Consider the following 24,105-nt stretch of genomic DNA (forward strand, 5'->3'; position numbering starts at 1 on the left):
GGCGCCGGCGCCGCACCGGCCCCGCCCGGCCCCGTCCCAGCGTCCCCCGCGCGGCGGGTGAGAGGTCGCGGCGGTGCTGAGTCCATGGCGGTGACGGCGGCGGCCTGAGGCGGCGGTGGCGGCTCCGCTCCCACCCTCCGACCATGCACAGCCTGGCCACGGCCGCGGTGAGCGCGAGGCTCCGCGCCCCGCCGGGCGCACGACGGGACGGCGCTGGGGATGGGGCCCCGTTGCGCGGACCGTGCGGGGAGCGGGAGCGCAGCCGCTTGTGGCCGCTTGGGGGGAACTTGAGGCCGCGGGGTGGCGGAGCCCCGGTGGGCTCCGTCCCCTCGGCCTCACCGGCGGGCTCCGTTTGGCAGCTGCCGCACTCCGGGCGCTCCGTGCCGGCGATGCGGGCTCTGCTGTGGCGGGGCCCGTCCAGGACCTGGAGGGTTTACCTGCTGGGCGAGCCGGCCCTGCCTCGTGTGCCTCACGCACGGCTTCCCCTCCTTCCCCCTGCCTGCCCTGCTCCCTCCCTGTGCCTTGATGCCTCCTGTAGCTAGTCAGTGTTTTAAGGTTTCTTAAAGAATCACTAGCAAAGGTGTCGGCAAAAGCAGGTTTAATACAAAAGCAGAAGCATGACAAATTTTGTTGATAATGTTGCTCTACTATTTAAAAAGCACTCAGAGGAAAAGCAAACAAAAGTCTAAAATTAATTAACCTACAACCAAAATAAATCCGAAAAATTACCAATAGAGTGTGTGTAAGGGGAAGAGCAGGATAAGGATAGGAAATGGTAGGATAAGAAGGGATAAGGAAAACTTTCCCACTGAGGTAAAAGGTTCAGAGTGGATCTTCTTTAAGTGACCTTAAAACACTTACCTGCGACACCTCCTGCATGCCCAGCCACCTCCTCTGTCTTCTGGGGAGTTGTTATACTGCTGGCTTTGACTACAGAGGGAAAGAGTAGATAGTGAAAAGTCCCTTGGAGCAGCAGGTGCTGCCTGTTCCTGCTTCCCTTTTGCCCCATTGCAGTGCAGGATCGGCCACAGCTGGTGCTTGCCCTCATCCCCCTCAGGAAGCTGCCAGGATTGGATATGGTGCCTGGTGTTCAGGCTGGCGGCAGTGGAACGGTGCCTTGGCCTGGGTGGGTTCAGAAATAGAAGCTGAGTTTGAAGGATGTGGTTATTGCTTTGTATCTGCCACGTGACTGGGTTTGTGTTTTGGTTTTCTCTCCTCCAAATGCTCATTCATGGCATGTGTAAGACTTGCTAGAGCTGATTGAGTCTCGTGGGTACTGAGTGTGGGAGGTGTATTGCAAAACCAGCAGTTAGAGCTGTTTCAGATGAACTTGGATCAAGGGTCTGGTTGGACTACTGGGCTAATGAGTAAGTAAAGTTTTGATGACCACAAGTTAGAGAACCTTTTAAGTTTCTCCTCTTTGTTTTAACTGGTTCTTGGAGTGCTGTCAAAAACTCCTAATTTGAAGTACTGTTCTCCAGAGCATGGAAGGGTGTGCCAGATCAGGTAAACTCTCTTAATCAGCATTTGCATTTTTATAGCACTGTAATCCCTAAATGTTTGTTGGAATGCATGAAGGACTCCCATTATGTGTATCTCCCATTAATCCTCTGTTTGTGTTCTAATTACCTCTCCTTTTTAAAGACAATTATAATTAAAAAAAAATATTTCAGAATAGAGGTCAACTTTATTTTAGGACTCACTTGAAGGTATATTTAATTTATGCATAGTTTATGCTAGCTGGTAGTTCTGTATTGAAATGTTTTCTACCACAGTCAGAGAGCTTAGACTGGAGGTGACAGGGAAGGGTGTTTGACTCTGGAGATGTGCTCAGGACCTGTGGTCAGTAAAGCCACCTCTAAGTAAGGTCAGGAATTGGTCAGGAATTGGCTCAGGAATCCCCTTGGGTATTGTGGACACTGCTGTGATAAAGCTGTGGTGAGCGAGAGCAGTGGTCTTCGTGCAGTGATGCTGATGGCAGAGCTGACACTTAGGTGTCCAGCCTGAAGGCATCACAGAGTGCTGAGGACAGACTGAATCCACTAAATGTACCTGTGATTGGCTGCAGGGCATTGAAAGCTCTGCTAGAATCAGCTAATTCACTGCTGTGGAAGTTCAAAGTTCATTTTGGTGTTTCTGAACTGATGGGCTATCAGAATGGTTTAAAAAGCACATTATCCAGTTAGTCAATGTCTGGCTTTGGCTGACCAGGACTTTTACCAGTGTGCCTAGCAGCAGCTGCTCAATTAGGAAGAGAAAGCCTTTTGCCTAAATCAATTTGTTATGTGAGTGTTAGAGATGTTTTTTCTCCAAGAGGGAGAAAAGGTGTTACAAGATTTTTCCTGACCTAATACCATTGAAAAGTGTTGCTTTCCCTGTATGCAAAGAAAAGTCTGCCTGGTGGGGTTCTGTCCTGGAGCTTGCAAGATTTCTTGGGCCCTCAGTGTTCCCCAGAATTATGGGTCGTAGAGGGAGAAGAAAAAACAATAATGAAATAGGGAATTAGGAAAAAAACCCATGTCTTTCCATATAAACTAAAACAAAAGGAGCAACTGTAGAGCCTATGAAAAGCAATTTGTTCTGGCTAAGGCAGATATTTGACATCATAAACATAATTGTGTGGAAAATCTACTTAGTGTTCTCTAGGGATCACAAGCACATGATTGTGCTTTTAAGGGGTCAATGTATTTAAGCTTACAGGAACTGAAACTTCCGCTGAGTCTAGAAAAACAGATGGAAGCTTTAGATAACACAATTATAACAACATTATTGCTACACTGCTTGTCAACCCACCATGCCACATAAAAACAAATGAGCTCTGTTCATTCTCCCTCTCTTTTTGAGCTTCAGTGTAGAAGTTAGCATTGCAATTGCACTCTCAGTTGTAGGGGCACAAGAAACTTGGCAGGATCACTAATATAGTTTGATATTTTTGGGGAAAAAAATTACAGATTGAGTAGTTGACTGTCCTGGTTCTGACCAGAACAGAGTTAATTTTTGCATTAGATGGGATGGAGCATAGCTAGGCCCCAGAGATTATTCTGTACCACCTCACATCATTTTTCAGAGAGGGAGGAAGGACTTGATTTGAGTTTGGGCCAGTGTGGCCCAGGAAGCAGTTGGGTATTTTAGGGGGGGTTCTGTGGGGTGAGAAATAACTTTTCTTTTCTTGTACCCTCTGTCACTAATATTAGTTTTCTTATCTCATTGCTGTTTCCAGTAAATTTTTGTTGCTATCTCAGCCTGTGATCTTTACATTTGTGCCTCCAGTTCCCCTTTCCATCTTGGAGCAGGGGGACTGGGAGGGGAAGGAGGGAGTGGCAAGTGGTTTGGAAAGGTTTCAGTGGGAACACTAAATTGGAGATTACCATCCCTAAACCATGCCAGTGAGAAAAAAGAGGATAGGAGGAAATATGAACAGCTAAAAAAGTATTTGAGCCCGAGAGTACAGGGACTGATAACACCACATTGGCTTATGTGTGAGCATTTAAGTTAAATAATGCAATAGAGGTGGCTGGAGGAGAGAGAAATCCTATAGCTGGGGAAGAATCTCTTTGGATGTGACTATGGAAATAAAATGGGGATAAATAGAGGAGAGAAACCTCTGCAGACATAGAGAAGGAAAGCTGTTGATGTCTGCCAAAGGTTGAGAAGTCTCTTTCCATCCCTGCTGCAAGCCTTCTGGGACTGCCTCTCCGTGCGGCTTCAGGTTTCACTACAGCCACTTTCAGTTCCTGAGCTCCCCTGTATCCTCCTGTGTGTCTCAGTGGTGAGCAGCTTGGTGACAGCGTTGCTGTCAGTGTGGTGCAGGCTCTGCTTGGATCTGTTGTGGGCAGCACATGAAGAGTTTTAGTTGGGGTTACAAAATAAAGAAATACAGTCCTGTTCCCAGCTGGGATCACTGCACAGCGGGATGCAGAGCTGGTTGCATGCTGGTTTGGCTGGCTCAGGAGCAGCAGGTGCCAACAGGGCTGTGCTTGGCTTCAGTAATAACCACTGCAGCAGTGTTTGAAAAGGTTCTGACCTGGCTTTTGGAAGTGTTCACAAAGGACATTTTAGTGATGGTTTGTGTCTTCCTCAAAATTTTGTATCTGAGTCACCAAACTATCTCCTTAGGAAACCTGTAGAGCATTTGTTTGCACCAAGTGCTGCTTGTGCCAGCAGAGGCAGGAGACAAAGTTTCAGTGAAAGACTTGTACCTTGCCTTCTCCACAGAAATTATGATATAGTCCCTCTTTTCCCTCTTCTTCCTCATTTTTTTTGTATTGAGAACTTGTTGATCTTGATACTGTTCTTTCCCTGATGTTTCAAGAGAGGCAGAAGCAAAATTTGGATTTCCCCTGAGTAGTAGAAAATGTGTCTTGGCAAGGAACACAGATCTACTCTTCTCTGGGCTTATTTTGTACAGAATCAAATCATCCTGAGATCTTGCACAAAGTCATTCTTGAAAAATTCCCTTTTAGCTCCATGCATGTGAACAGTGTACCTGGTATCAATACAAGCCATTGGTAATAGCAGCTCTTACTGGCTGTGGCTGGTGTCATGCTGATGGTGAAGTAGTGAAAATTTTTCTGCTGTTTGTGTGAATATTTTTCTCATGTGCATTGGGTGAATCTCATTGGCAGCTTCCAATGTCATGGGTGTTTGTGGAGAGGAAAAGGTAACCTCTGCCTTACTCTGAATCTGTGGAATCTTGCACTTGAAGCATGAAATAAATGCATGCTAAATGCAGGTGGAGCAAATGAAAGCTGGCTGAGGTGTGCGCTGTTCCACAGGAGCTCTGCTGGCACACAAGGGCAGCAGCTTGGCTCTCAGTGCTGAATGAAGTTACAAAGGTACTCCTTGACAAGGGGATTAACAGAGACTGTCTTAACAAGTCAGGCCAGGAAATAAAGCCTTAGAATTTCAAATAGGTGAAATACTAAGACTAATCTAAGGGATGGATCCATGTCCAGAACATATTCAGAGAGCTTTAAGTCCCGTACTCTCAGTCAGGAGTTTCTTTTTTGGTCCGATTGTGGGAATGGTTTGGTTGAGAACCGGATAAAATGTTTGGACTGAAGCTTTCCTGTTTCCTCCCAGCCTGTGCCAACAGCACTGGCTCAGGTTGACCGTGAAAAGATCTATCAATGGATCAATGAGCTGTCCAGCCCCGAGACACGGGAGAATGCACTGCTGGAGCTGAGCAAGAAGCGCGAGTCCGTGCCTGACCTCGCCCCAATGCTGTGGCACTCGTTTGGCACCATTGCAGCACTCCTTCAGGTGGGTCAGCCTGTCTGTGTCTTTATTCTGTGCTGCAGCATCAACACGTTGCAGAGCTTGTGCATCCATCGGGTGGATCCGGGGAGGAACTGGTGGGATCCTTTATTGCCATTGCTTGGGAGTATGATCTTTGTTGGATTGTGTGGTGGGGGGAGTAGATGAGGGTTTGAATGCACTCCTGTGACTCCATGTCAAATTGACTCTGACCCGGCTCTGCCCTTGCCTGGGCAGCATGGTGGCTGCCATGTAACTTGGTGAAAGCAGACTGTTATCTGCTGTCACTGCATTTCCTTGCCAGGCAAGTTCTTTGGTGTAGCTTTCTGATACGTTTCTCCTTTAACTTTCCACTCTCTCTTAATTTCTAGGAAATTGTAAATATTTATCCATCAATCAACCCTCCGACTTTGACAGCCCATCAGTCCAACAGAGTCTGCAATGCTTTAGCTCTACTACAGTGTGTTGCATCACACCCTGAAACGAGGTAAGTGTTTCCAAGTTGTGTGGCTTTTCTGAGGTGTTGATATTGACACCTCAGCCCATGTGTTTGACTTTAGAAGCACTTGAGCTCCTTTCTTTTTTTTTAACTTGAGAGAAATGAAACAGACAACAGAGCTAGATAGATAGGCAGCTGCCTGCTGCTTTTACTTGTTTGCATGGATTATCAGGATGACAGCTTTATGGTCCTAAATGCATTGCATTCCCTGGATTATCCTGAGATCTTGTAAATTCTCAGAACATTGGGTTGTGGCACCTTCTGGGAGGTCAGCCAGAGTTAAGGGTACCATTGTGTTGAGTGCTGTGTGCAGGGATCCTTGATCTTACAATTATTTAGGCAAGGAGCTTGGTTAGAGCACAGTATCAATAATACCAAGGTTGTGGGTTCTATCCCTATATGGACCATTCACTTAAGAGCTGGACTCCATGATCCTTGTGGGTTTCTCCCAACTCAGAATATTCTGTGAAGTCAAAAAAGAACTCCTTAAATTTCAGCTTACAGTTTTTTAGACCAGCTGTTGAAAGGGTGGAATGAACACGACTGTCTTTCCCAGGCAAGTATGAGGCAAGGGAGCAATAGAAGAGCCATTTTTGGAGTCCTCAGCCAATGTCTGACTTCATGTTTTCTCAGTCTGTGCCCAGTCCATGTCAGTAGGGAAAAATATGATGTTGGTTCAGCCAAAATCAGTAGCTAGAACTCAAAGGAAACTACTCAGAGATCCACAATCTCATGCTTCTGTTACTGCTGAGCAGCAGCATAGCTGAAGTTGGTTTTGAGCTGCTGCAAAGCAATGCTAAACAGCAACCCCTCCATGAGATGATATCCAAAGAAATGGGGTAGTTTTACACGACTCACCTGTACATGTAAAGTTTGAAAACTGAAAATGGAGCAAGTATTTTGTATGATTGTGCAATCCATCTGTTAGCAGAGCAGTTTCCAGCATTCTACCTACAATTTTTATTTTTCACTACTGCCAGAAGGCAGTGTGAGGAGGACTCTTGGGGAAAGCTCTTGGTGCACATTTAAACTCTGGTGATGCCTAAAGCTCAGCCAGTCTGTGTTTCTGAGAGGTGCTTTTCACAGGCATTGTGGCTGACAATCCTTGCCATTGGGAACCTGCAGGGTGCAATGCAGCTGTGAATTTACGAAACAGAGGGTCTGGGTGGCAGGAGGAGGTAATAAAAACAACAGTGTGTTCTCAGTTCCTGGTCAGCTGAGGCAGGAATACAGGTAACGGACAGATCAGGTGTTAGGTTTTGTGCTGTGCCCAGTGCAGGATTTGCTTTGTGCCTTCCCATCAGAGAATTAAGTGTTACCCACTTTCGAGGAGCAGTAGCAATTGGGTCCACTTGGAATAGTCTGAGGCTCTGTGTGGTAATGCCAGATTGTGTGCTCACTTTGTTTCCCTTGTTGTTCACATGGTGTGTTCTGTCTTTCCTGCAGATCAGCTTTTCTGGCAGCTCATATTCCTCTCTTCCTGTACCCCTTCCTGCACACGGTCAGCAAGACCCGTCCGTTTGAGTACCTGCGGCTCACAAGCCTCGGAGTCATTGGTGAGCAGCCAGACGAACGCTGGAGCACTGATCTCTTACTGAGTTAGAGCAGCTCATGCTGTGGGCATAGAGACCTGCATGATCAAAGTCAGAGGTCTCTTGTGATTGGGATTTTCCAAGTCCTGTAGCAGTAAGAGAAGGACCTGCTCCTTTTCTGTTGTGAAGGCAGACTCGCCTGCCTTTTCACTTATATAAAACCCACCGAAGTCTAAATGCATTGCCAAAAATAGGCTTCTCTGAGTACAAGTACCTGCAGATTTCTTGTACCTTCACCGCCTGCCCTCCCAGCTAGGCACTGGGATGGGTGGGTGCAGGGCTGGACTTTCTCTGTGTTTCTGTCATTGATTGACTTGAGTATTTTCCCTGTCTTCCCCTTATCCTGTTTTGTTTTTTTTTTTTTACTTTCTTCTTTCTGCCCAAATAGTTTTTCTCTCAATGCATAAAGAATCTTAAAATGTCTTAAAATGGATTTCTTCCTCCCAGAGGTTTCTGTGGGTGCCATGATCCTTTTGTGTTACTACTGAAGGAGAGCCAAGAGTGCATCCCCTTTCTGAAAAATAAACAACCCCCAAACACATTACTTTTACACTGATTATTTTTACCCTGCCAAAATGATTTCTTCTCAAGCCATGTGCTGCAACAAGTCTAGGATGACAGTTCTCTCCCTGGCATTCAGACTGAATGGTTTCTGGGGAGGGCAGAGCACAGACCCTCCTTGAAAGGTGGGATTTTTTGAAACAATTAATCATTTACTGATCTTGGGTTTTCTTTTTACTTCAAGGGGCCTTGGTGAAAACAGATGAGCAAGAAGTGATAAATTTCTTATTGACAACAGAAATTATCCCCCTCTGCTTACGTATTATGGAGTCTGGCAGTGAGCTCTCCAAAACGGTACCTTTTTTTCTGGTTTAATAAAGACACTTTGTTGTTCATCTCTGACTGACCAGGCAGCCAGTGCCATGCAGAGCTGGCTTCTCTGCTGTTACAAATGCTGGGACAAGTCTGGGTGGAGTTTCTACCTCCTCAAAATCCAAACATACCAAGACCTGAGGCTACCTGAGTGGCTTGATGCAGTATTTGGCATCTTATGCAACCTGAATCCAGTCATCTTGTACACTCTGCTTTGTGTCCATTTCTTTTTTTTATCCAGAGATGCCAGGCATTGTGTACTGTCCTGTGTTTCATTTTGGCTTCTAACTTTCACTGAGTAAAGCACTTGCTGCCTGCTGGAAGACTTTTCAACTCAGGGCCTGACTTGAAAAGAGCACCACACAAAGGCTGTCCCTTTTCAGGGTAGATAAGTTGTTTATGTGCTTTGTTTTCTGCTTTCTCCCCATTCTAGGTTGCTACGTTTATTCTTCAGAAAATCCTCCTGGATGACACAGGGCTGGCATATATCTGTCAGACTTATGAGCGGTTTTCCCACGTTGCCATGATACTGGTAAGATTATTTGTTTTTAAAGTGTTTATATCTAAAAAAGAAAAAATTATGCTACAGCAGGCAGCCTCTTCAGCAACTACTTTACTGCTGTCTGGCTGGAGCACAGGATGAGGGAGGCAAATCTTTCTTGGGCTAATTGCTTGTGGCACTGTACCTCTGCTTCCTTTGTATACTTCTGGTTTGCATGTCAAGAGAAATTATTATTATTATTATTATTATTATTATTATTATTATTATTATTATTATTATTATTATTATTATTATTATTATTATTATTATTATTATTATTATATTCATATCATATTAGTGATATACTAAGTCCCCAAGACAAAAACAGGTAAACCTCTTCAGAGAAGAAAAATATTTTCCAGAGTTGTGGGTGTTTCCATTTGTAGCTGGGACGTGAATTGATTTAATTTTATGTAAGAATGATCACACAGTTTGGATCGTGGATGTCTTCCATCCCTGTCTCTCACAACATGTTGAAAGAGCAGGGCAAGTATATATCATACTTGTCTTCATAACTTCATAGCTATCAGCTACTTCCAGCTTTGGATTTCTGGGGCCACTTGTGGGGTTTCTATGTAGTAACCCCTAGTGTTTGTCCTATCCACCCCTTGAACTCATGGAAACTTTTTGCACCCACATTGTCTTTGGCCAAGGGGTTCCACAGGTTTCCTGTTTGCTGCCTAGAATGCCACCCTCATTTTTCCCCTTTCTGAATCTGGTTCCTACTAGCTGCTGCATATGCTCTGAGTTTGCCAAGGGGAATACAAATCTGTCCTGGAATAGTTATTGCCATGCTTTTTTGTGTGTTTGTTTGCTTTTTAAAGGGTGGTTTCAGGAGAAGAAAATGCAGCAGTAAGTTAGGCACATTGCAATGCTGGTTCTGTGACTAAATGTTAATGTTTTCATTAGGGACATTTACTTGTCTGTTTTTGCAAATGTAAAGAAAACATTGCCTCCTATTCACCCACAAACAGCAAAATATGAATGATTTTGAGCTGATGTCCCTAACATCCACTGTGATGTGATTTTTGCATTCAAGAAGAAGATCAGCTTTGATGAAAGTACATCTGACTCAGGGGCAAAGTGGAGAATGCAATTAGAAACTCTGAGGTAGGGGCAGGAAGGAGACCATGCCCTTTCCAGACATGAATTCTTCCTTGAACACAGAAGGATGTGGGTGCGTAAAGCTGTGTTAGCCTGTGTAGTCCCACCATTAGGTGAAGCACTGGGCAAGATCAGTATTCCAGAGTGCAAGAGAGAAAGATGAAAATGTAACAGACTTTTTCATTGTCTATTCCAAAATCAGGATAATGTATTCCTGTCTAATGAGGGTGATGATTTACTTCCACATCTGCTGATAACTGAGTGAGATGTCACACAAGTATTATATGCTTTTAAAAGAGCAAGTTAGTATTTTCCATCCAGGAGCTCTCTGAGGAGCTTGTGGTTATTTATTTTGAAGAAATAATTGGTAATCCTGGGGAATTGCTAAGAACAGGAAGCTTGCAAAAGGGCAGATGAGGGGGACCTGCTAATTGCTGACGGCCAGGATATCCAAATGCAGGTGAATTTGGCTAATGGGGAAAATGTAGTTTACAGGAAAAAAACAACTTCTTGGGCAGATGTGATTGACTCCTAAATACAAGTCTGCAGTCTCTTAAATTCTTCAGAGCAGGTGTGTGAAGGCATCCACACTGTTTGCTCAGCTGGGCATGTTCAAAGGTGCGGCCATGTGCAAAGTCCTACTTAGTGTGAGAAACAGAGACTGGGCTGGGGAGATCTGTCTATGCATTCCTTCCCTGGAACAGCTTCATGAGGTTTGTAGCAGAAAGAAAAAATACACTGCTTGGATGCGTGCTAAGACCAGATGAGGATCTTACTCCAAATGTGGGTGAGCCCAGTCTTATGGCCTGGCTTTCCAGGGTATTGTTATTGTTTTAAAAGGACATTGAAATGAAGGGAGTGTGTACGAGAACAGGGGGTGTTGCAGAGCTTGGGACCACACCTCAGGGTGTCACTCAGCTTGAGCTTATCAAAGTGTTTGGAATGTGTCTGTCTTCCATGAGGGGGAATCCCCAGGGTCTCTATTCTCACAAAGAGTTGCTAAGTAGTCCTAGAAGGTAAAAATTAAACAGAAATGAGATGAGCTTTCCTTGAGCTGCTGGGAGAACCCTTTCCAAGTCGTGGCAAGCTGCTATTCTCAAAGGCATCTTGGCAAGCAGCACCAGGCTCCCTGCAGGGGGATCTAGATAAAAGGTAATGGGCTGTGCTGCGCAGGAAGCCAGGGTAAGGGATTTAATGATATTTCTCAGTCTCTGTTGGTGGTGAAGCTGTTCTTTTAAAGACTTTAACTGGTGGCACTGGCCTCTGTCAAACAGGGTAAAATGGTCCTGCAGCTCTCCAAGGAGCCATCGGCACGGCTGCTGAAACATGTCGTCCGCTGCTACCTTCGCCTTTCCGATAACCCCAGGTAAACATTTTAGGAGTTTGGGCAAGGGCTTCTCTTGTGCCCTTGGAAGCACAGTTCTTCAGTTCTTCTCCACAGTGCCCACCTGGGGGGAATCAAGGTTCCTGGTCTGTCAGCTTTAGTTCAGTATGGAAGATGGGTGGGGTTTTTGCTTTGATTTTTTCTTGCTAGTCACAGGAGCTTTTATGGTGCATGGGAAAAACAGTGACTGTTGGGGGATTGTGTAAATTCCAGCTGTGCAGGTTACTACTGCCTGAGCTCATATGTAGCTTGAACAAGGTAAAAAGGAGGGCGTGAGGTGGAAGGTGAACTTTACTCTGCCTCTTCTGCATGAAGACAGGCTGTTAGCAGTAGATGAAATTCAGTTGAGAGAATACAAACTGATCTCCTGCTGACCAGTAGCTCTGCCCAAAGCTTCTGGGAGTGTATTTGTTGCCTCAGTCTCTCCTAGCATCGCATCACTTTGCTGCCGGGTGTGGGGGGTGCAGGGGCTGCTTGGTGGGGTTTAGTGTCAGGGGTGGGAGCTGTGCTGGCTGTCTTGAGTGCCACCTGCTGCAGTGCTGCTGCTCAGTGCTTTCCTTGGCTGGCTCTATCAGGGAGACCTCCAGGCAAAGGAATGCTGTGTCCCCAGTGGGGTTTGCTCCCCTCTTGCCCCTGTGAGTTTATTTGTTGGGCCCCGTTTCTTGTCTCTTGATGTAGGGCACGTGAAGCTCTCAGGCAGTGCCTTCCTGACCAGCTGAAGGACACCACCTTCGCCCAGGTCCTGAAGGATGACACCACCACAAAGCGCTGGCTGGCTCAGCTCGTCAAGAACCTGCAGGAGGGTCAAGTCACTGACCCACGGGGCATCCCTCTTCCTCCGCAATGACTGCTGGGGGAGGTGGGGCACTGGGGAAGAAACAGCTCAGGTTTACAAAGAACCAGGAACAGGTGACCTCTTCTGCAACAAATGGGGCACGCCAGCTGGCTGCTGGCCTGTCGGACCATCCCACCCAGCCAAAGGGCTGCTCTGTAGCAGTGCAGCAAGCCTCCAGGGATCCCAACACCAGCAAATGCTGATACTACAGCTTCAAAAAAAAAAAAAATCAATGAGAACAATCTGTGTAGATCCCAGTCTCTCCGGGAGGCCTGGGTGGCATCTCTTCCCCCACCTCCAGGCAGGGGGTAGTGCAGATGTCCACTCTTCCAGCAAACTCAGCCTCTGCCTGAGTGGTGCACAACAGCGGGTATGTGCACCGCATCCCTCCAGTTCCTTGTCAGTTCTTGTTTACATGTCTGTTTAGATGAGTGAACTGAATAAAAGCTGATCCAGTTGTTTTATCCCCTCCTTATACTGCTACTCAGCTGCAGGTAGTCCAGGGACAGCTTTTTTTCCCTGCCAGCACATCCTTGCTCCGGGCTCTGCATCCGTCTGGCACAGTGAGCTTTTCTCTTTCTTTCCTTTGGCGTGGAGGAAGTGGCTGCAGCCAGGCCACTGCGGGTCTTGCCCCAGGAGGAGGGGTGGATTACTTGTAATGAACCCATGTGTCATAAGGTTGCTTCACAGAGCTCTGGGGAAGAAGACAGCAGTATTGTGCCTCCTGTGCTGTAAATAGTTCACTCCCACAGCTGACCAGCAGCCAGAGGCTGATGTGTGCTGGCCTCTCATCTAGACCTGGGAAGGCTGCTGGCTGGCTTATCACATAGAGCTCAGTGTGAGGGCACCTGCCTTGAGGTGGTGGTCAGGCCACCGACTGATCTGCTGCCTGCAGGCTCCAGGTATGCTGCCCTCTGCTCCCGCTGCTGCCTGCCAGGCGCCTCTCAGTCCTGTCTCCTCCCTTCCCCCCTCCTCCCGCTCCCCTCTGCTAGCCAGGTGCATCCATTTCAGCTTTGAAACCTGCCTTGGCATCTGCCACGGCCCCACTGCAATTAAACTGGACCAGCAGTCACTTATCTGCCGCCCCTGTGCCGAGGGGCTAATGCAGCCGCAGTAGGCTCTCGGAAGCAGTGGAGGAGCTCCCAGGCTCTGCGGCAGCGCAAAGCCTGCTCTTGGCTGCAGGCAAGCCTGGGCAGCTACTTAATTTCTCCCCCCTCTTCGAGTAGCCCATTTTGCTGATCATCTGCAGTGTCGTGCCAACAGTGTCTTAAATCCCATCATTTCCCTTCCCTCCTCCTCTCACAGCCTTGCATAACAAGGGCAGAGCACAGCCTCTTCCTTGCCCTCGGGTTCCTGTTTTATAACCATTGCCTTTTCCCTCCTTTTCACCCTGACCTTGCCAGGGTGTGAAAATGCTTCTGTTTGGTTGATTGGTTTTTTTTAAATTCCGATAAATAAATAATAAAACCCCAGCCAGCACAGATTGGTCTTGGTCTGGTCTCTCGGGGGGAGTGGGGGCAAGCGGCGCGGTGGGGATTTATTGCCGACAGGAGGAAGGGCGGGATGTGCTGTCTTGGGTGTATGAGCGTGGAAGAGTGGCCTTTTCCCAGTGCGAGATGGCTACGTCCCTGTGGCGCTGCATCTCTTCTGGGACAGGTAGTGTGTAGGGGATGCTGCCCTGTTTTGCTTCGCAAGAAGGCAGCGAGCTCGCCAGGGAGAGAGCGCTTGCCTCCCTGAAGCGCTGCCGCACTCCTCCGGCGTCCAGTTCTGTGAGAGCATCCCCCACCCCAAAGTTCAGTCCCTGCCCCTCACCCTTTGCCCGCAGCTCAGCCTGCCCTAGGGCTGCCCCAGCTTGGATCCTAATGGGTGCAAGCGGGTCTGGGGACAGACAGGCTCAACCGGAGGATAAGAATGGGGGCTCACCCCAAACGAGGGGCGCCGCAGGGTGCTCCCAACTCTGCCGGCCCCTCCGCCGCCTTATTTACCTGCCCCCCCGCTCCGCCTCGGGAGTGGCGTGACCTTAATCCGAAACGACCTTGAGAGGCAGCGGCTGTGGGGCGTGCGGGGCCAGGGGCGCCCCGCGGGGGCGGGGGGCCGGGGGAGGGCTCGCTGCCCAGGCGCTGCCGAGGGGCGGGCAGCCCCGGCTCCGTGCGGCTGCTGGCGGCGGAGCACCGGCGGAGCGGAGCGGAGCGGCAACGGAGAGCGGGTACGGAGCGGGCGTCCTGCGGAGGGGAGGGGGCGACGGCGGGTACGGGACTGCGACCTCCAGGTTCTGGGAGCCCCTCTCTCGGGCTGCGGCGCCGCGGAGCAGCTGCACGGTTGGGGTGGCGCGGCACAGAAGTGCCGGCGATTTTGTCTCCTTTGCCATAAGGTGTGATTTGTCCCCTGAGCTCCAAATTCCTTGGGGTTTGCCGCCCCATTTGTTCCCCACCTCACCTCCAAGCCCTTCTGCCCCCGTCAGATGCCGGCTGAGCAAAGCTCTAGGACAAGGGCAGTTTGTAAAGCACACCGGGGCAGTGAGGTGTGGGGGTGGGGGGGCCTGATGGGGGGTGAGGGGTCATCCTTCCCTGTTCTGGCACGCTCACGCGTACGGTGGCATTTTTTTCTGCCGGGCTGCTCTGCACTGGAGCGGCTGGGGACCGCTCACACTCACTGACCCTCCAGCTCTGCTGGGGCCTGTCACCACCAGGAGAGACGCTGCGACGGCTCAAAATGTGCTGGGGTAGCTGGGGCTGTTCTCACAGCAGGCAGCTGCCCTGCGGGAAACTCTCAGGTTGGGTTTCTCCATACCCTGGCTCTCCTCCCGTTTGGCTCAACAATGTAATTCAGACTGGGGCAAGGAGGCCTGCGTGGGGCCAGGCTGTGAGGGGCTCATGGCATCTCCGACAGGAGAGAGCAGAGCAGATGTGTCCTTGCACTCACATGCTCTTCCTTGTGCTTCCTTGGGTTGGAAGGGGGCATCCCTTCTTTGCTGCACTTGTGGGAAAGGCACTGCTCCACGTTTGGGACTAGGAATGCTTGAGCCATGCTGGGAGCCTAGAAAGGCTGGTACTGGGGGAGAAATTTAGCTCCAAACTCTGAGTGTGGTTAATGGGCCCAAGGGCTACAAGCTGCCCCTTTGCATGCTGCCACCTTGTTCACATGCATGGCAGGGTGCCAAGAGGACAGAACTGTTGGTGGCACTGAGCCCATCTTTGTCCGAGTCCAGCATGTCTCCACGCTTCTCCAATTCTGGTGCCACCCCAGCTTCCCTAAGACATGCCCATCTCCCTCATCTGCTACTGCACAGGGGCTGCAGAGCTGGTGAGCACCTGGAGCTATGGCCCTGTGAAGTGGCTGTGCCAGGCTGGGTGTTGCTGGAAAGCAGGAGAGTACAGGCAGATGGGTGACTGGGGTTGTTCCACCTGGTTCCCTGAGGGCCATGGGGTGCAGGGGCTGAGAGCACACTGTGGGGGGTGGATATGGAGCTGTGCTAGCCAACATCAGGGCACTGACTCTGAAGGGCACAAGAGGAGCACAGGGCTACCCCCCAATTTTGGGTGCAGGCACTCCAAGTCCTGTGCCAGTGGGTCAGTGCCCTGTGGGTTGGATGTAGGGGGATACAGGCACAGCAACAAGTCCTTGCAGTCTGAGCCTTGCAAGAAGGACCAGTGTTGGGAAAGCACAGCCCCAGCACTGGGCACTACTGGAAGGCATTTGGGATGGCACCCCAGCTACTCCATGTTTCCAGCAACATGTGAGGTTCCCAAGAGTGGACAGACAATCCCTATGTGCCCTGGGGACAGTCAAATAGCCATGACTAAGGTGTCTCGCAAGAGCAGGGCCACAGCCTGGCCGGTGCTGTTCTGCCCTGCTGAGCCATACAGAACAGGGGGTGGCTGCTGTCTGGCCTGAGAGCCCACAGGGGTCTGGCAGTTGGGCTTGGCAGCTGCCTGCACACTGACGGCACCAGCTATTCCCAGCCCTGCATGACCGGTGCCTGTGCTGAGTCAGGGACCTGGGGCACAGCTGCCACCCCTGCACCCTGGCACAGAGCCCTTTGTTCCCAGGGACCCTGGGTCCCCTGCTGCACCCAAACCCCAACCCACCAGCTGCGGCATCCACTCCTCCAGGGCCCAGCTCCAGCACCTGGGTGACAGGCGCATCCAGTGATTTGTCAGCATAATTAAAGTCTCAGCAGCCTAATCAAAGCCTCATTGTCCAGTAGTATTTATAGACCCACTCACTGCCGTATGCTCCCTGTACAGCTGCGGGTGCAGTCACTGCCTGAGGTGCTGGTATTCCCTGGGGAGAAGAAGCTGTAGGAGCTGAGGGTCACTGCTCTTCCTTGCTATCACAGCTGTGCCTCTCCCTTACTTTCAAATTTCCTGGCTGGGGTTGTTTCCTAGGTGGTTGGGGGTGTTCTTGGACACTGCCAGAGTACTTTTTCCTGGTTTAAGGCACTGCTTCTTACCTGGGAGCAGCTACCTGGAAGCAGCAGTGCTCTAGTACCTGCTGGGCTGTGGGGCATCAGCGCTGGCAAGTTTTTCTGTTTTCCACCAACACCTTTTGAGCTCCGGCTTCCCGGTATCACAGATTAATATTTCATGAGTATGGCGGTGTGAACTCGACACTTAAGGAATGCAATGACCCAGCAGGAGACAGACACAGGTGCGCTCAGATGCGGGCAGGGGCACACACACCTTGCACACACGTGGGTATGGCTGGAGCCCACTCGGCGGGATCTGGGCGCAGAACGAGGGTCTGGCCTTGCTTCCGCCAGCCACCTTCTCTCTTCCCTCCCCAGCAGCTGCCAGCGTGGAGAAGGCAGAGCTATGGCATCGCTGCTGTGCAACGCCCGTGAGTGCCCCAGCGGAGGATGGGTGCAGGGCAGGGCATTGGGCCATCTGGATTTATGCCGAGGCAAATCTGGCTTCTGGGTTGAGCTCACCTTGCTGCACTCAGAAGCATACCTACCCCACCATGGGCATTGGGATTTGGGCTTGGAAGCACCAAGGTTGGATGGGAAGGGTTGATGGGCAATTACCCTGTGCACCTCCTGTGGTGAAGGGAGTTTGTTTCTGGTTCATCCCTTCTCCCTCATGGGTTGAGGGACCATGTGTGACCCCAGAGGTGAGAGAAGCAAAGTACCAGAACGCAGTGCCTGGATACCCCCACCCTCAGTGATGCAGCCCATGCTGCCCCCAGGCATCCAGCTCACAGACACGCTGGAGCAGATGCAGCAGGGGACTCTGATGCGCAAAGTCAAGTCCAAGAGCTGGAAGAAGCAGCGTTACTTCAAGCTGCAGGAAGACTGCATGACCATCTGGTACCAGTCCAAGAGGACAGGCAAAACTGAGTCTGCCTGTGAGTACCAGCTGCTGTGTGTTATCAGTAGGTTTCAGAGTAAACAGGGATGTGAAGGTATGGAGATTCTTGGGAGAGTCTCATGCTTGCTAAGAGCGCTGGGGAATTGAGGAAAGGCTCTGCATGCATGTGTGATCTTTTCTCACCCACACCTCTCCATGAAACATCCTCCCCCAGCAGGACCCGTGGGTCAAAAGGGCTGAGTAGAAATTGCAGCTGATACAAATGGAACCTCTGGAATGCCAGCACAGGAGTAAGCAGACAGAGGGGCAGATGGATGACTGGCTGACTTGATAGTTCAGTGGTTAATGGATAGATAACTAGCTCAATGGATGGATGGATGGATGGATGGATGGATGGATGGATGGAGTGAAGAAGGAATGACTGGAAGATGTCTGTGGGCGGTGCCCCTTGCCCTGTGGTCCTTGTCTCCTACAGACAGGCCTCCCCTCCCTCTGCCCCAGTCTCCATCAGCGATGTGGAGACGGTGCGGGAAGGGCACCAGTCGGAGGTGCTGCAGAGCGTGGCTGAGGAGTTCCCCCCCGAGCGCTGCTTCACCATTGTCTTCTACGGCCGTCGCGGCAACCTGGACCTCGTTGCTGGCTCGGCAGAGGAGGCACAGTGCTGGGTACAGGGCCTGCGTCAGCTCATCGAGGTGGCCACCACCATGGACCAAAGGGAGAAGATAGACCAATATCCTTCCAGAGAGCATCGCTCTGCCCCCCACACCCATTGCTGATCATCCCCCAGGCCCTGTATCTTCAGCCTTACCCCAGCATGTGTGTAGCTATTCTGGGTCCCACTATCTGCATCAGTGCAGGGCACAGGAAAAGGAAAAGGAGAAGATGCCCTCTGATACTACCCAGCCCCTTTTCTCATAGCCAAGGTCCTTTCCCTTAACATTTGCCCTCGTTTGCCGCACATGGATTCGTGACTGGTTCCAGAAAGCTGACAAGAATAAGGATGGGCGCATGAACTTCAAGGAGGTGCAGCGTCTCCTAAAGATGATGAACGTGGACATGAATGAGGATCATGCCCTGAGGCTCTTCCAGGTAAGCACTGCACCTGACAGCTTGGGGGAATTGGAGAGGGAGTGGAGGGGCTGGAACAAGCTGTAAAACACCTCCTTGCAAAAGGATCTGGTCACTTTTGTCCATCCATCCATCCATCCATCCATCCATCCATCCATCCATCCATCCATCCATCCATCCAATTTGTTCAGCCAACTACCTGTTTACCCAAACAAACACCCATTTGCTCATTTATTTGTTAAACGAACAAGCTCTTCCTTCCTCCCATTCATTTGTCCATCCAGCTGCTTATCTGTCTACCCAGCTAACCAGCCATCTGCTTTTTTATCCCTCCCTCCTATCCATCCATCCGTCCACCCAACCAGCCCTCCATTTGCCCATTCATCTATTCCCCCATCGATCAATGCCTGCCACTGCCACTGGCGTGGGGGTCTCTGTGCCCACTTTTGGGGTGGGAGAATCCTACCACAGCAGCTTTGGTGGCCAAGACACCCTGTTGTGCCCCATCTGGATGTTGAGCGAGCTCCCTTGCAAACAGGATGCTGACAAGTCAGAGTCGGGGACGCTGGAAGGGGAGGAGTTTGTGCTCTTCTACAAGGCTCTCACACAGCGTGAGGACGTGCTGAGCCTCTTCCAGGAATACTCTGAGGATGGAAAGAAGCTGACATTGCTGGAGCTGGTGGATTTCCTGCGGGAGGAGCAGCTGGAGGATGAGGGCACAGAAGAGCTGGCCATGGAGCTCATTGACAAATATGAACCATCGGAGACAGGTGAGAGCTGGCTCAGACATCAGATGTGCTCTACTTGGGGCAAGTAGGGGTCACAGACTCACAGGCCCCTGGCAGAAGCATTCCCAGCCCCATCCTGGTGCGAACGGAAGACTCACCAAGGTGTGATTTGGCTGCAGTTCGCCTTTATTTGGTCTCTTCCTGGACCATTTTGGTGTAGAAGGTTGCCCACCCATGGTGTGCAAGCACCAGCTGAGGGATCCACTGCCTGCCTTTCCAAAGTTACTGCCCTGCTTCATCTTTCTGTGTCCCAGACTCTGGCAGCAGCTATGGCCATCATTTAGGGATTCTGGGAGCCTCCAGCAGCCCTGTTTGCTCCCATTCTGCCTCTTCCACGTCTCTGGCTGTTGCTGAACCTCCCCCTGTGCCTGCAGCCCGGGCCCGCCATGTGCTGAGTGCTGATGGGTTCCTCATGTACCTCTGCTCCCTGGAGGGCTCCATCTTCAACCCCCAGCACCGGGGACTGTGGCAGGACATGAGCCAGCCACTCTGCCACTACTTCATCTCCTCCTCCCACAACACCTACCTGATAGAGGATCAGATCCGGGGCCACAGCAGCATCGAGGGCTACATCAGGTAAAGGGACTGCTCCCTTCCAACACCCTCCCACCCCAGAGTCATCTCCTGAGCAGCTCCATAGGGTAAACCCCAGAAGCTCCTTTGCTCCTCTGCAGTCCAGCACTCCTCTGGCCATGCCCTGCATGCAGCACCATCCCCACCTTTGGTGGGTGTCCCCTGGTCCCTCAGGGGTGACACCCACAGGCAGAGGGGAGGGCAGAGAGCTGGTGCCCTGGATGAGTGCAGGGTTCCAGGGGTGACAACCCACTCCCAGGGCTCTGAAACGAGGCTGCCGGTGCCTGGAGGTGGATTGCTGGGACGGGCCAAATGGGGAGCCCATGGTGTACCATGGCCACACCTTCACCTCCAAGATCCCCTTCCGGGAGGTGGTGAGCACCCTGGGGAAGTACGCCTTCAAGGTAAGGCACCCTTGCCCAGGTGCTGGTGGTTGTGGGTGGTCCTTGTGGGTGAGGATACATGGCAGTGGAGGGTCCCTGGAGTGGGAGTGGTGCTGAGGCTCACACACCTGGTGATGCAGCAGGACTGGTCACACTGCGGGGAGGAGGGTGGCTGTGTCACTTTCTGGGGGATAGCACTGGGGGGGTCTGACCTACAGCCTGCACTGTGCAGTGCCTGGGGTTGGGGGGTCATGCAGACATGGACTGTTGGGGGTGCAGGGGTGAGATGGCATGTGGGGGATACTGGGGGATTGGAGTGGTATGAAGGTCTCAGAGGAGAAACAGACACAAGGGCCTCCATCCTGGCACTGATCATGCCTGGATGAAGCCCTTGTGAGAGCTCACCAGCCCCACCAAGGCTTATTTCCAGGTGTGCATGTTGCTCCTCAGACCTCGGACTACCCAGTGATCCTGTCCCTAGAGAACCACTGCAGCATGGAGCAGCAGGAGGTCCTGGCCCAGCAGCTCAAGGACATCCTAGGGGAACAGCTCCTCACCACTACCATCGATGGGCATGTCCCCACCCAGCTCCCATCCCCAGAGGTACACAAAGAGCACAGCTGTGCAGGGCATCTCTGTCCTGCCTGAGTGCGGTCAGGAGGTGGATCTGCTGTTCAGAGAATAGGCCAACCTGTTCCAGCATTGTCCTGCTCCACTGGAGCATTTGAGGACACTGGGGGTGGATACTGTGTCCTCATGTTCACAGAAATGCCAAGTCCACAGGGTTGTCTCCCCATGTCCTGCAGAATCAGACAGCAGGGCAAAACCCTCCTACCCCATCCCCTTCTGAGTGCTGAAGGGAGCTGGTCGTGCTGGCCTCCAGCAGTGCAGGATCCCAGGGCACAAGCCTCATGGAGGCACTAGAGGTCAAGGTGCTTCTCTATCCCCAACCCCACAGGAGCTGAAGCACAAGATCTTGCTGAAGGGCAAGAAGATTGGGCGGCTGGAGGACACTCTGGACGGGCCAGGGGATGAGGCTCCTGATGTGTCTGACGATGACAATGGGGCAGAGGCAGAGGAGGAGAGGCGGAGGGCAAAGGTAAGTGGTCCAGGCTGGGGACCAGCTGGGAGAGCTGAGCCTCTGGACACAGCTATGAGCTGTGGTGGCATCTTACTGCATAGAGGAGAGACAGAGACTGCAGAGACATTACCGTGCAGGGAGGACAGCCTTTTCTGTCCCTGGCTATGCCAGCCCTCTCTTTGTTGTGGTGGCAACATATTGGAGGTCCCCTGCTTGCTCTATTTCTGGCAAGAAGACTGCTATAGTAGGGATGCTGCCACCCACCAGCACACCCCTGGCTGCTCTTACCTGCCCTGGCTCTGCAGCCCCTGGCCTGGGTGAGTGCTGGTGGATGGTGCTCCCATTAGGAGGGACCCAACAGGGCTCTGCCTTGCAGAAGGACAAGGAGACCTTGGCACAAGCATTGTCCGACTGTGTCATCTACTGCAAGAATGTGCCCTTCCGGGGCTTCCAGGAGGCCCGCAGCCATTCCCGGCCCTCTGAGATCTCCTCCCTCTCTGAAGCCAAGGCCAGGAAGCTCATCCGGGATGAAGGTGAGATGAGGGGGGCAGTGGCACAGGCCGACTGGGACAGAGTAGAGGGGGCAGATGGCTTCCTCATGGGTAGTGCCAAAGCCTCCTGACACTGGGGATCCCTCCCTGTCTGGGAGAAACTGGGCCCAGTGGGGCTGTACTGTGGGGTTTGGCTCTGGTAGGTGATGAGGTTATTGGCTTAGAAAACAACGCAGGACACCTGGATTCCTGAGCAGGGAGAGGGTTGGGAATTGGTGGGTGGGTGCATAGATGGATGGATGGATGGATGGATAGATAGATAGATAGATAGACAGATGAGACGATGGATGGATGGACACTACATGTGGGTGACTGTACAGGCCAGAGAATGACCCCACAAGTGGGCCTCCTGCTCTATCCCTAGGAAATGAGTTTGTTCGCCACAACGCCTGGCAGCTGACACGCATCTACCCCAGTGGAATGAGGACTGACTCCTCCAACTACAGCCCCCAGGAGATGTGGAATGTGGGATGCCAGATCGGTACGGCCGGGGTGCAGCAGGGCTGTGGGCTGGGGAGATGCCCTGAGTTCTGTGCTAAATGCCACCCTCAACCCCCATCTGGAGCCAGGTCAGGTTGCCAGCTCTTGCACTGCCCTGGGGGTCTTCAAGCATTATCACCTTATTCCCCTATGCAACTCCACATCTCTCTGGCTATGGGGACAGGCTGGTTTTCAGCTCAAAGCAGAATGTGGTATCTCCAAGCTGTTCTGAACCATTTTCCCTGCCACCTCCCTCCAGTGGCCTTGAACTTCCAGACAGCTGGCATGGAGATGGACCTGTGTGATGGGCTCTTCAGCCAGAACGGCTGCTGTGGCTACGTGCTCAAACCACCCTTCATGAGGGATGAGGAGACTCTCTTCAACCCCAGTGACCCCAGCAGCCGGGAAGGGCCTGGCCCCATCACCCTGACAATCCAGGTACAGGGGTGTGGAGAGACCCTGGGGAAGCTGTGACAGTGTCCTGGTGCTCTGTTGGTCCCAGACAGATGGGGACACTGTTGGGCAGTGTGCTGGAGCCAAGGGGCCTCACGAAAGACAGATTTGGCCCTGCAGGTAATCAGTGGGCAGCAGCTGCCCAAAGTGGCCAACAGCAAGGAGGGAGCCATCATTGACCCACTGGTGCGTGTGGAGATCTATGGGGTCCCCGCGGACCAGGCGCACCAGGAGACCAAGTACATCGAGAACAATGGTGAGACCCACAGCAGCACCATGGCCCCTGCTGTGCCCAGGCACAGCCCCTGGTGTCCTTCACGCTCTCAGCACCTGCTCTCTCTCCCCAGGGTTTAACCCCCGCTGGGATGAGACACTGCAGTTTCAGCTCCATGTGCCCGAGCTGGCCCTCATTCGCTTTGTGGTGGAGGATTATGACAAGACTTCCAGGAATGATTTTGTGGGTCAGTTCACCCTAGCATTTGCCAACATCAAACCTGGTGAGTGGCTCCTGCCCAGTGGTTTTGGGTGCCCAGAACAGCCCTGCAAGCATGTCTGGGACTCAGCTGGGTACTAGAGAGGAGGGTGGGATTCCAGTTAGCCAGAACCTTGCTGTCCTTCCTGCAGGATATCGGCACATCCATCTCCTCTCAAAGGATGGCACCAGCATCCCACCCTCTTCGCTCTTTGTCCACATCCGCATCACTGAGCCACCTGGCCCTGAGCAGGACTGAGCTCATGGGGTGAGCAGCACCCAGATGGAAGCCATAGAGCCAGCTCCAAGCAGCTGGGGCCACAGAGCCAACCAACTTGCCCTCTTGTTGACCTGTTTCTGTCATCCCTGTGTCATTGTTGCTGCTGTGATTCCCTTTGCAGTAGCCTCTGAGGGCTAGGAAAAAGGACTGACCTTCCCTTTTCCAGGTTCAGGATGTTGCTGCCCATGCATGAGTGTGGGGTCTATGCCAGTGCAGCTCCCTGCACCCTCCACAGGCATCCTGCCCTGGCCCATGGTCAGAGCTTGACTGTGGGGAGGAGGAGAGATGGTGTGTGGCCCAGCTCTGCTGCAGGGGCTGGTCCCCTCCCAGTCAGGGGAGCAAGGCTGGAGCTGAGCAAACCCCAGGGCTGGGCACAGCTGGGAGTGGCGTTGGTCCTCACTGCCCCCTAACCCTGCAGAGCCCCATCACACCCCTTGGCCCCTACAGCCCCAAATTAACCCTTATCCCATCCTTTCTCTGTAAGCAACTTAATAAATTGTTCAGTGACAAACAGGTTCGGGTCTGGGTGCAGTGGTGCTGGGGAGAGATGGGCAGCTGAGCTTGGGTTTGAGTTCCCTCCCTG

General features: G+C 51.7%; 2 protein-coding genes across 8 annotated transcripts; both read left to right on the plus strand.

Moving 5' to 3' along the window:
- The first annotated feature begins 29 nt into the window (after positions 1 to 29).
- CNOT9 (CCR4-NOT transcription complex subunit 9) lies at positions 30 to 13,565 on the plus strand. The gene is made up of 8 exons (XM_059852846.1): positions 30 to 167; positions 5,083 to 5,262; positions 5,628 to 5,743; positions 7,202 to 7,311; positions 8,093 to 8,202; positions 8,654 to 8,752; positions 11,140 to 11,231; positions 11,928 to 13,565. The coding sequence occupies exons 1-8, from the start codon at positions 144 to 146 to the stop codon at positions 12,094 to 12,096; spliced, it is 900 nt and encodes a 299-aa protein (XP_059708829.1). The 5' UTR covers positions 30 to 143; the 3' UTR covers positions 12,097 to 13,565.
- A 622-nt stretch (positions 13,566 to 14,187) lies between these two features.
- On the plus strand, positions 14,188 to 24,036 carry PLCD4 (phospholipase C delta 4). Of its 7 annotated transcripts, none has more exons than XM_059852848.1 (17): positions 14,191 to 14,290; positions 16,660 to 16,734; positions 16,871 to 16,923; positions 17,272 to 17,430; positions 17,895 to 18,123; positions 18,353 to 18,482; positions 19,000 to 19,231; positions 19,624 to 19,825; positions 20,082 to 20,226; positions 20,656 to 20,808; positions 21,164 to 21,304; positions 21,663 to 21,819; positions 22,202 to 22,318; positions 22,577 to 22,755; positions 22,891 to 23,026; positions 23,118 to 23,267; positions 23,395 to 24,036. In XM_059852848.1, the coding sequence occupies exons 3-17, from the start codon at positions 16,899 to 16,901 to the stop codon at positions 23,499 to 23,501; spliced, it is 2,262 nt and encodes a 753-aa protein (XP_059708831.1). In that variant the 5' UTR covers positions 14,191 to 14,290; positions 16,660 to 16,734; positions 16,871 to 16,898; the 3' UTR covers positions 23,502 to 24,036. The 7 variants fall into 7 exon arrangements, with proteins under 7 accessions (XP_059708833.1, XP_059708831.1, XP_059708834.1 ...); XM_059852851.1 differs by having other exon boundaries at positions 16,874 to 16,923; XM_059852850.1 differs by lacking the exon at positions 16,660 to 16,734 and having other exon boundaries at positions 14,188 to 14,290.
- The last annotated feature ends 69 nt before the right edge of the window (positions 24,037 to 24,105 follow it).

This window comes from Haemorhous mexicanus, chromosome 8 (genome assembly GCF_027477595.1).
Source record: "Haemorhous mexicanus isolate bHaeMex1 chromosome 8, bHaeMex1.pri, whole genome shotgun sequence".
NCBI classification, from domain to species: Eukaryota; Metazoa; Chordata; class Aves; order Passeriformes; family Fringillidae; genus Haemorhous; species Haemorhous mexicanus.

Excerpts from the sequence above, each read along its gene's own strand:
- CNOT9 (XM_059852846.1), top strand. The coding sequence starts at position 144 with ATGCACAGCCTGGCCACGGCCGCG. Across the intron at positions 168-5,082 it reads ACAGCCTGGCCACGGCCGCG|CCTGTGCCAACAGCACTGGC; the intron begins GTGAGCGCGAGG and ends GTTTCCTCCCAG. Across the intron at positions 5,744-7,201 it reads GCATCACACCCTGAAACGAG|ATCAGCTTTTCTGGCAGCTC; the intron begins GTAAGTGTTTCC and ends TCTTTCCTGCAG.
- PLCD4 (XM_059852847.1), top strand. The coding sequence starts at position 17,181 with ATGTGTGACCCCAGAGGTGAGAGAAGCAAAGTACCAGAACGCAGTGCC. Across the intron at positions 19,826-20,081 it reads AGCATCGAGGGCTACATCAG|GGCTCTGAAACGAGGCTGCC; the intron begins GTAAAGGGACTG and ends ACCCACTCCCAG. Across the intron at positions 23,268-23,394 it reads ATTTGCCAACATCAAACCTG|GATATCGGCACATCCATCTC; the intron begins GTGAGTGGCTCC and ends TCCTTCCTGCAG.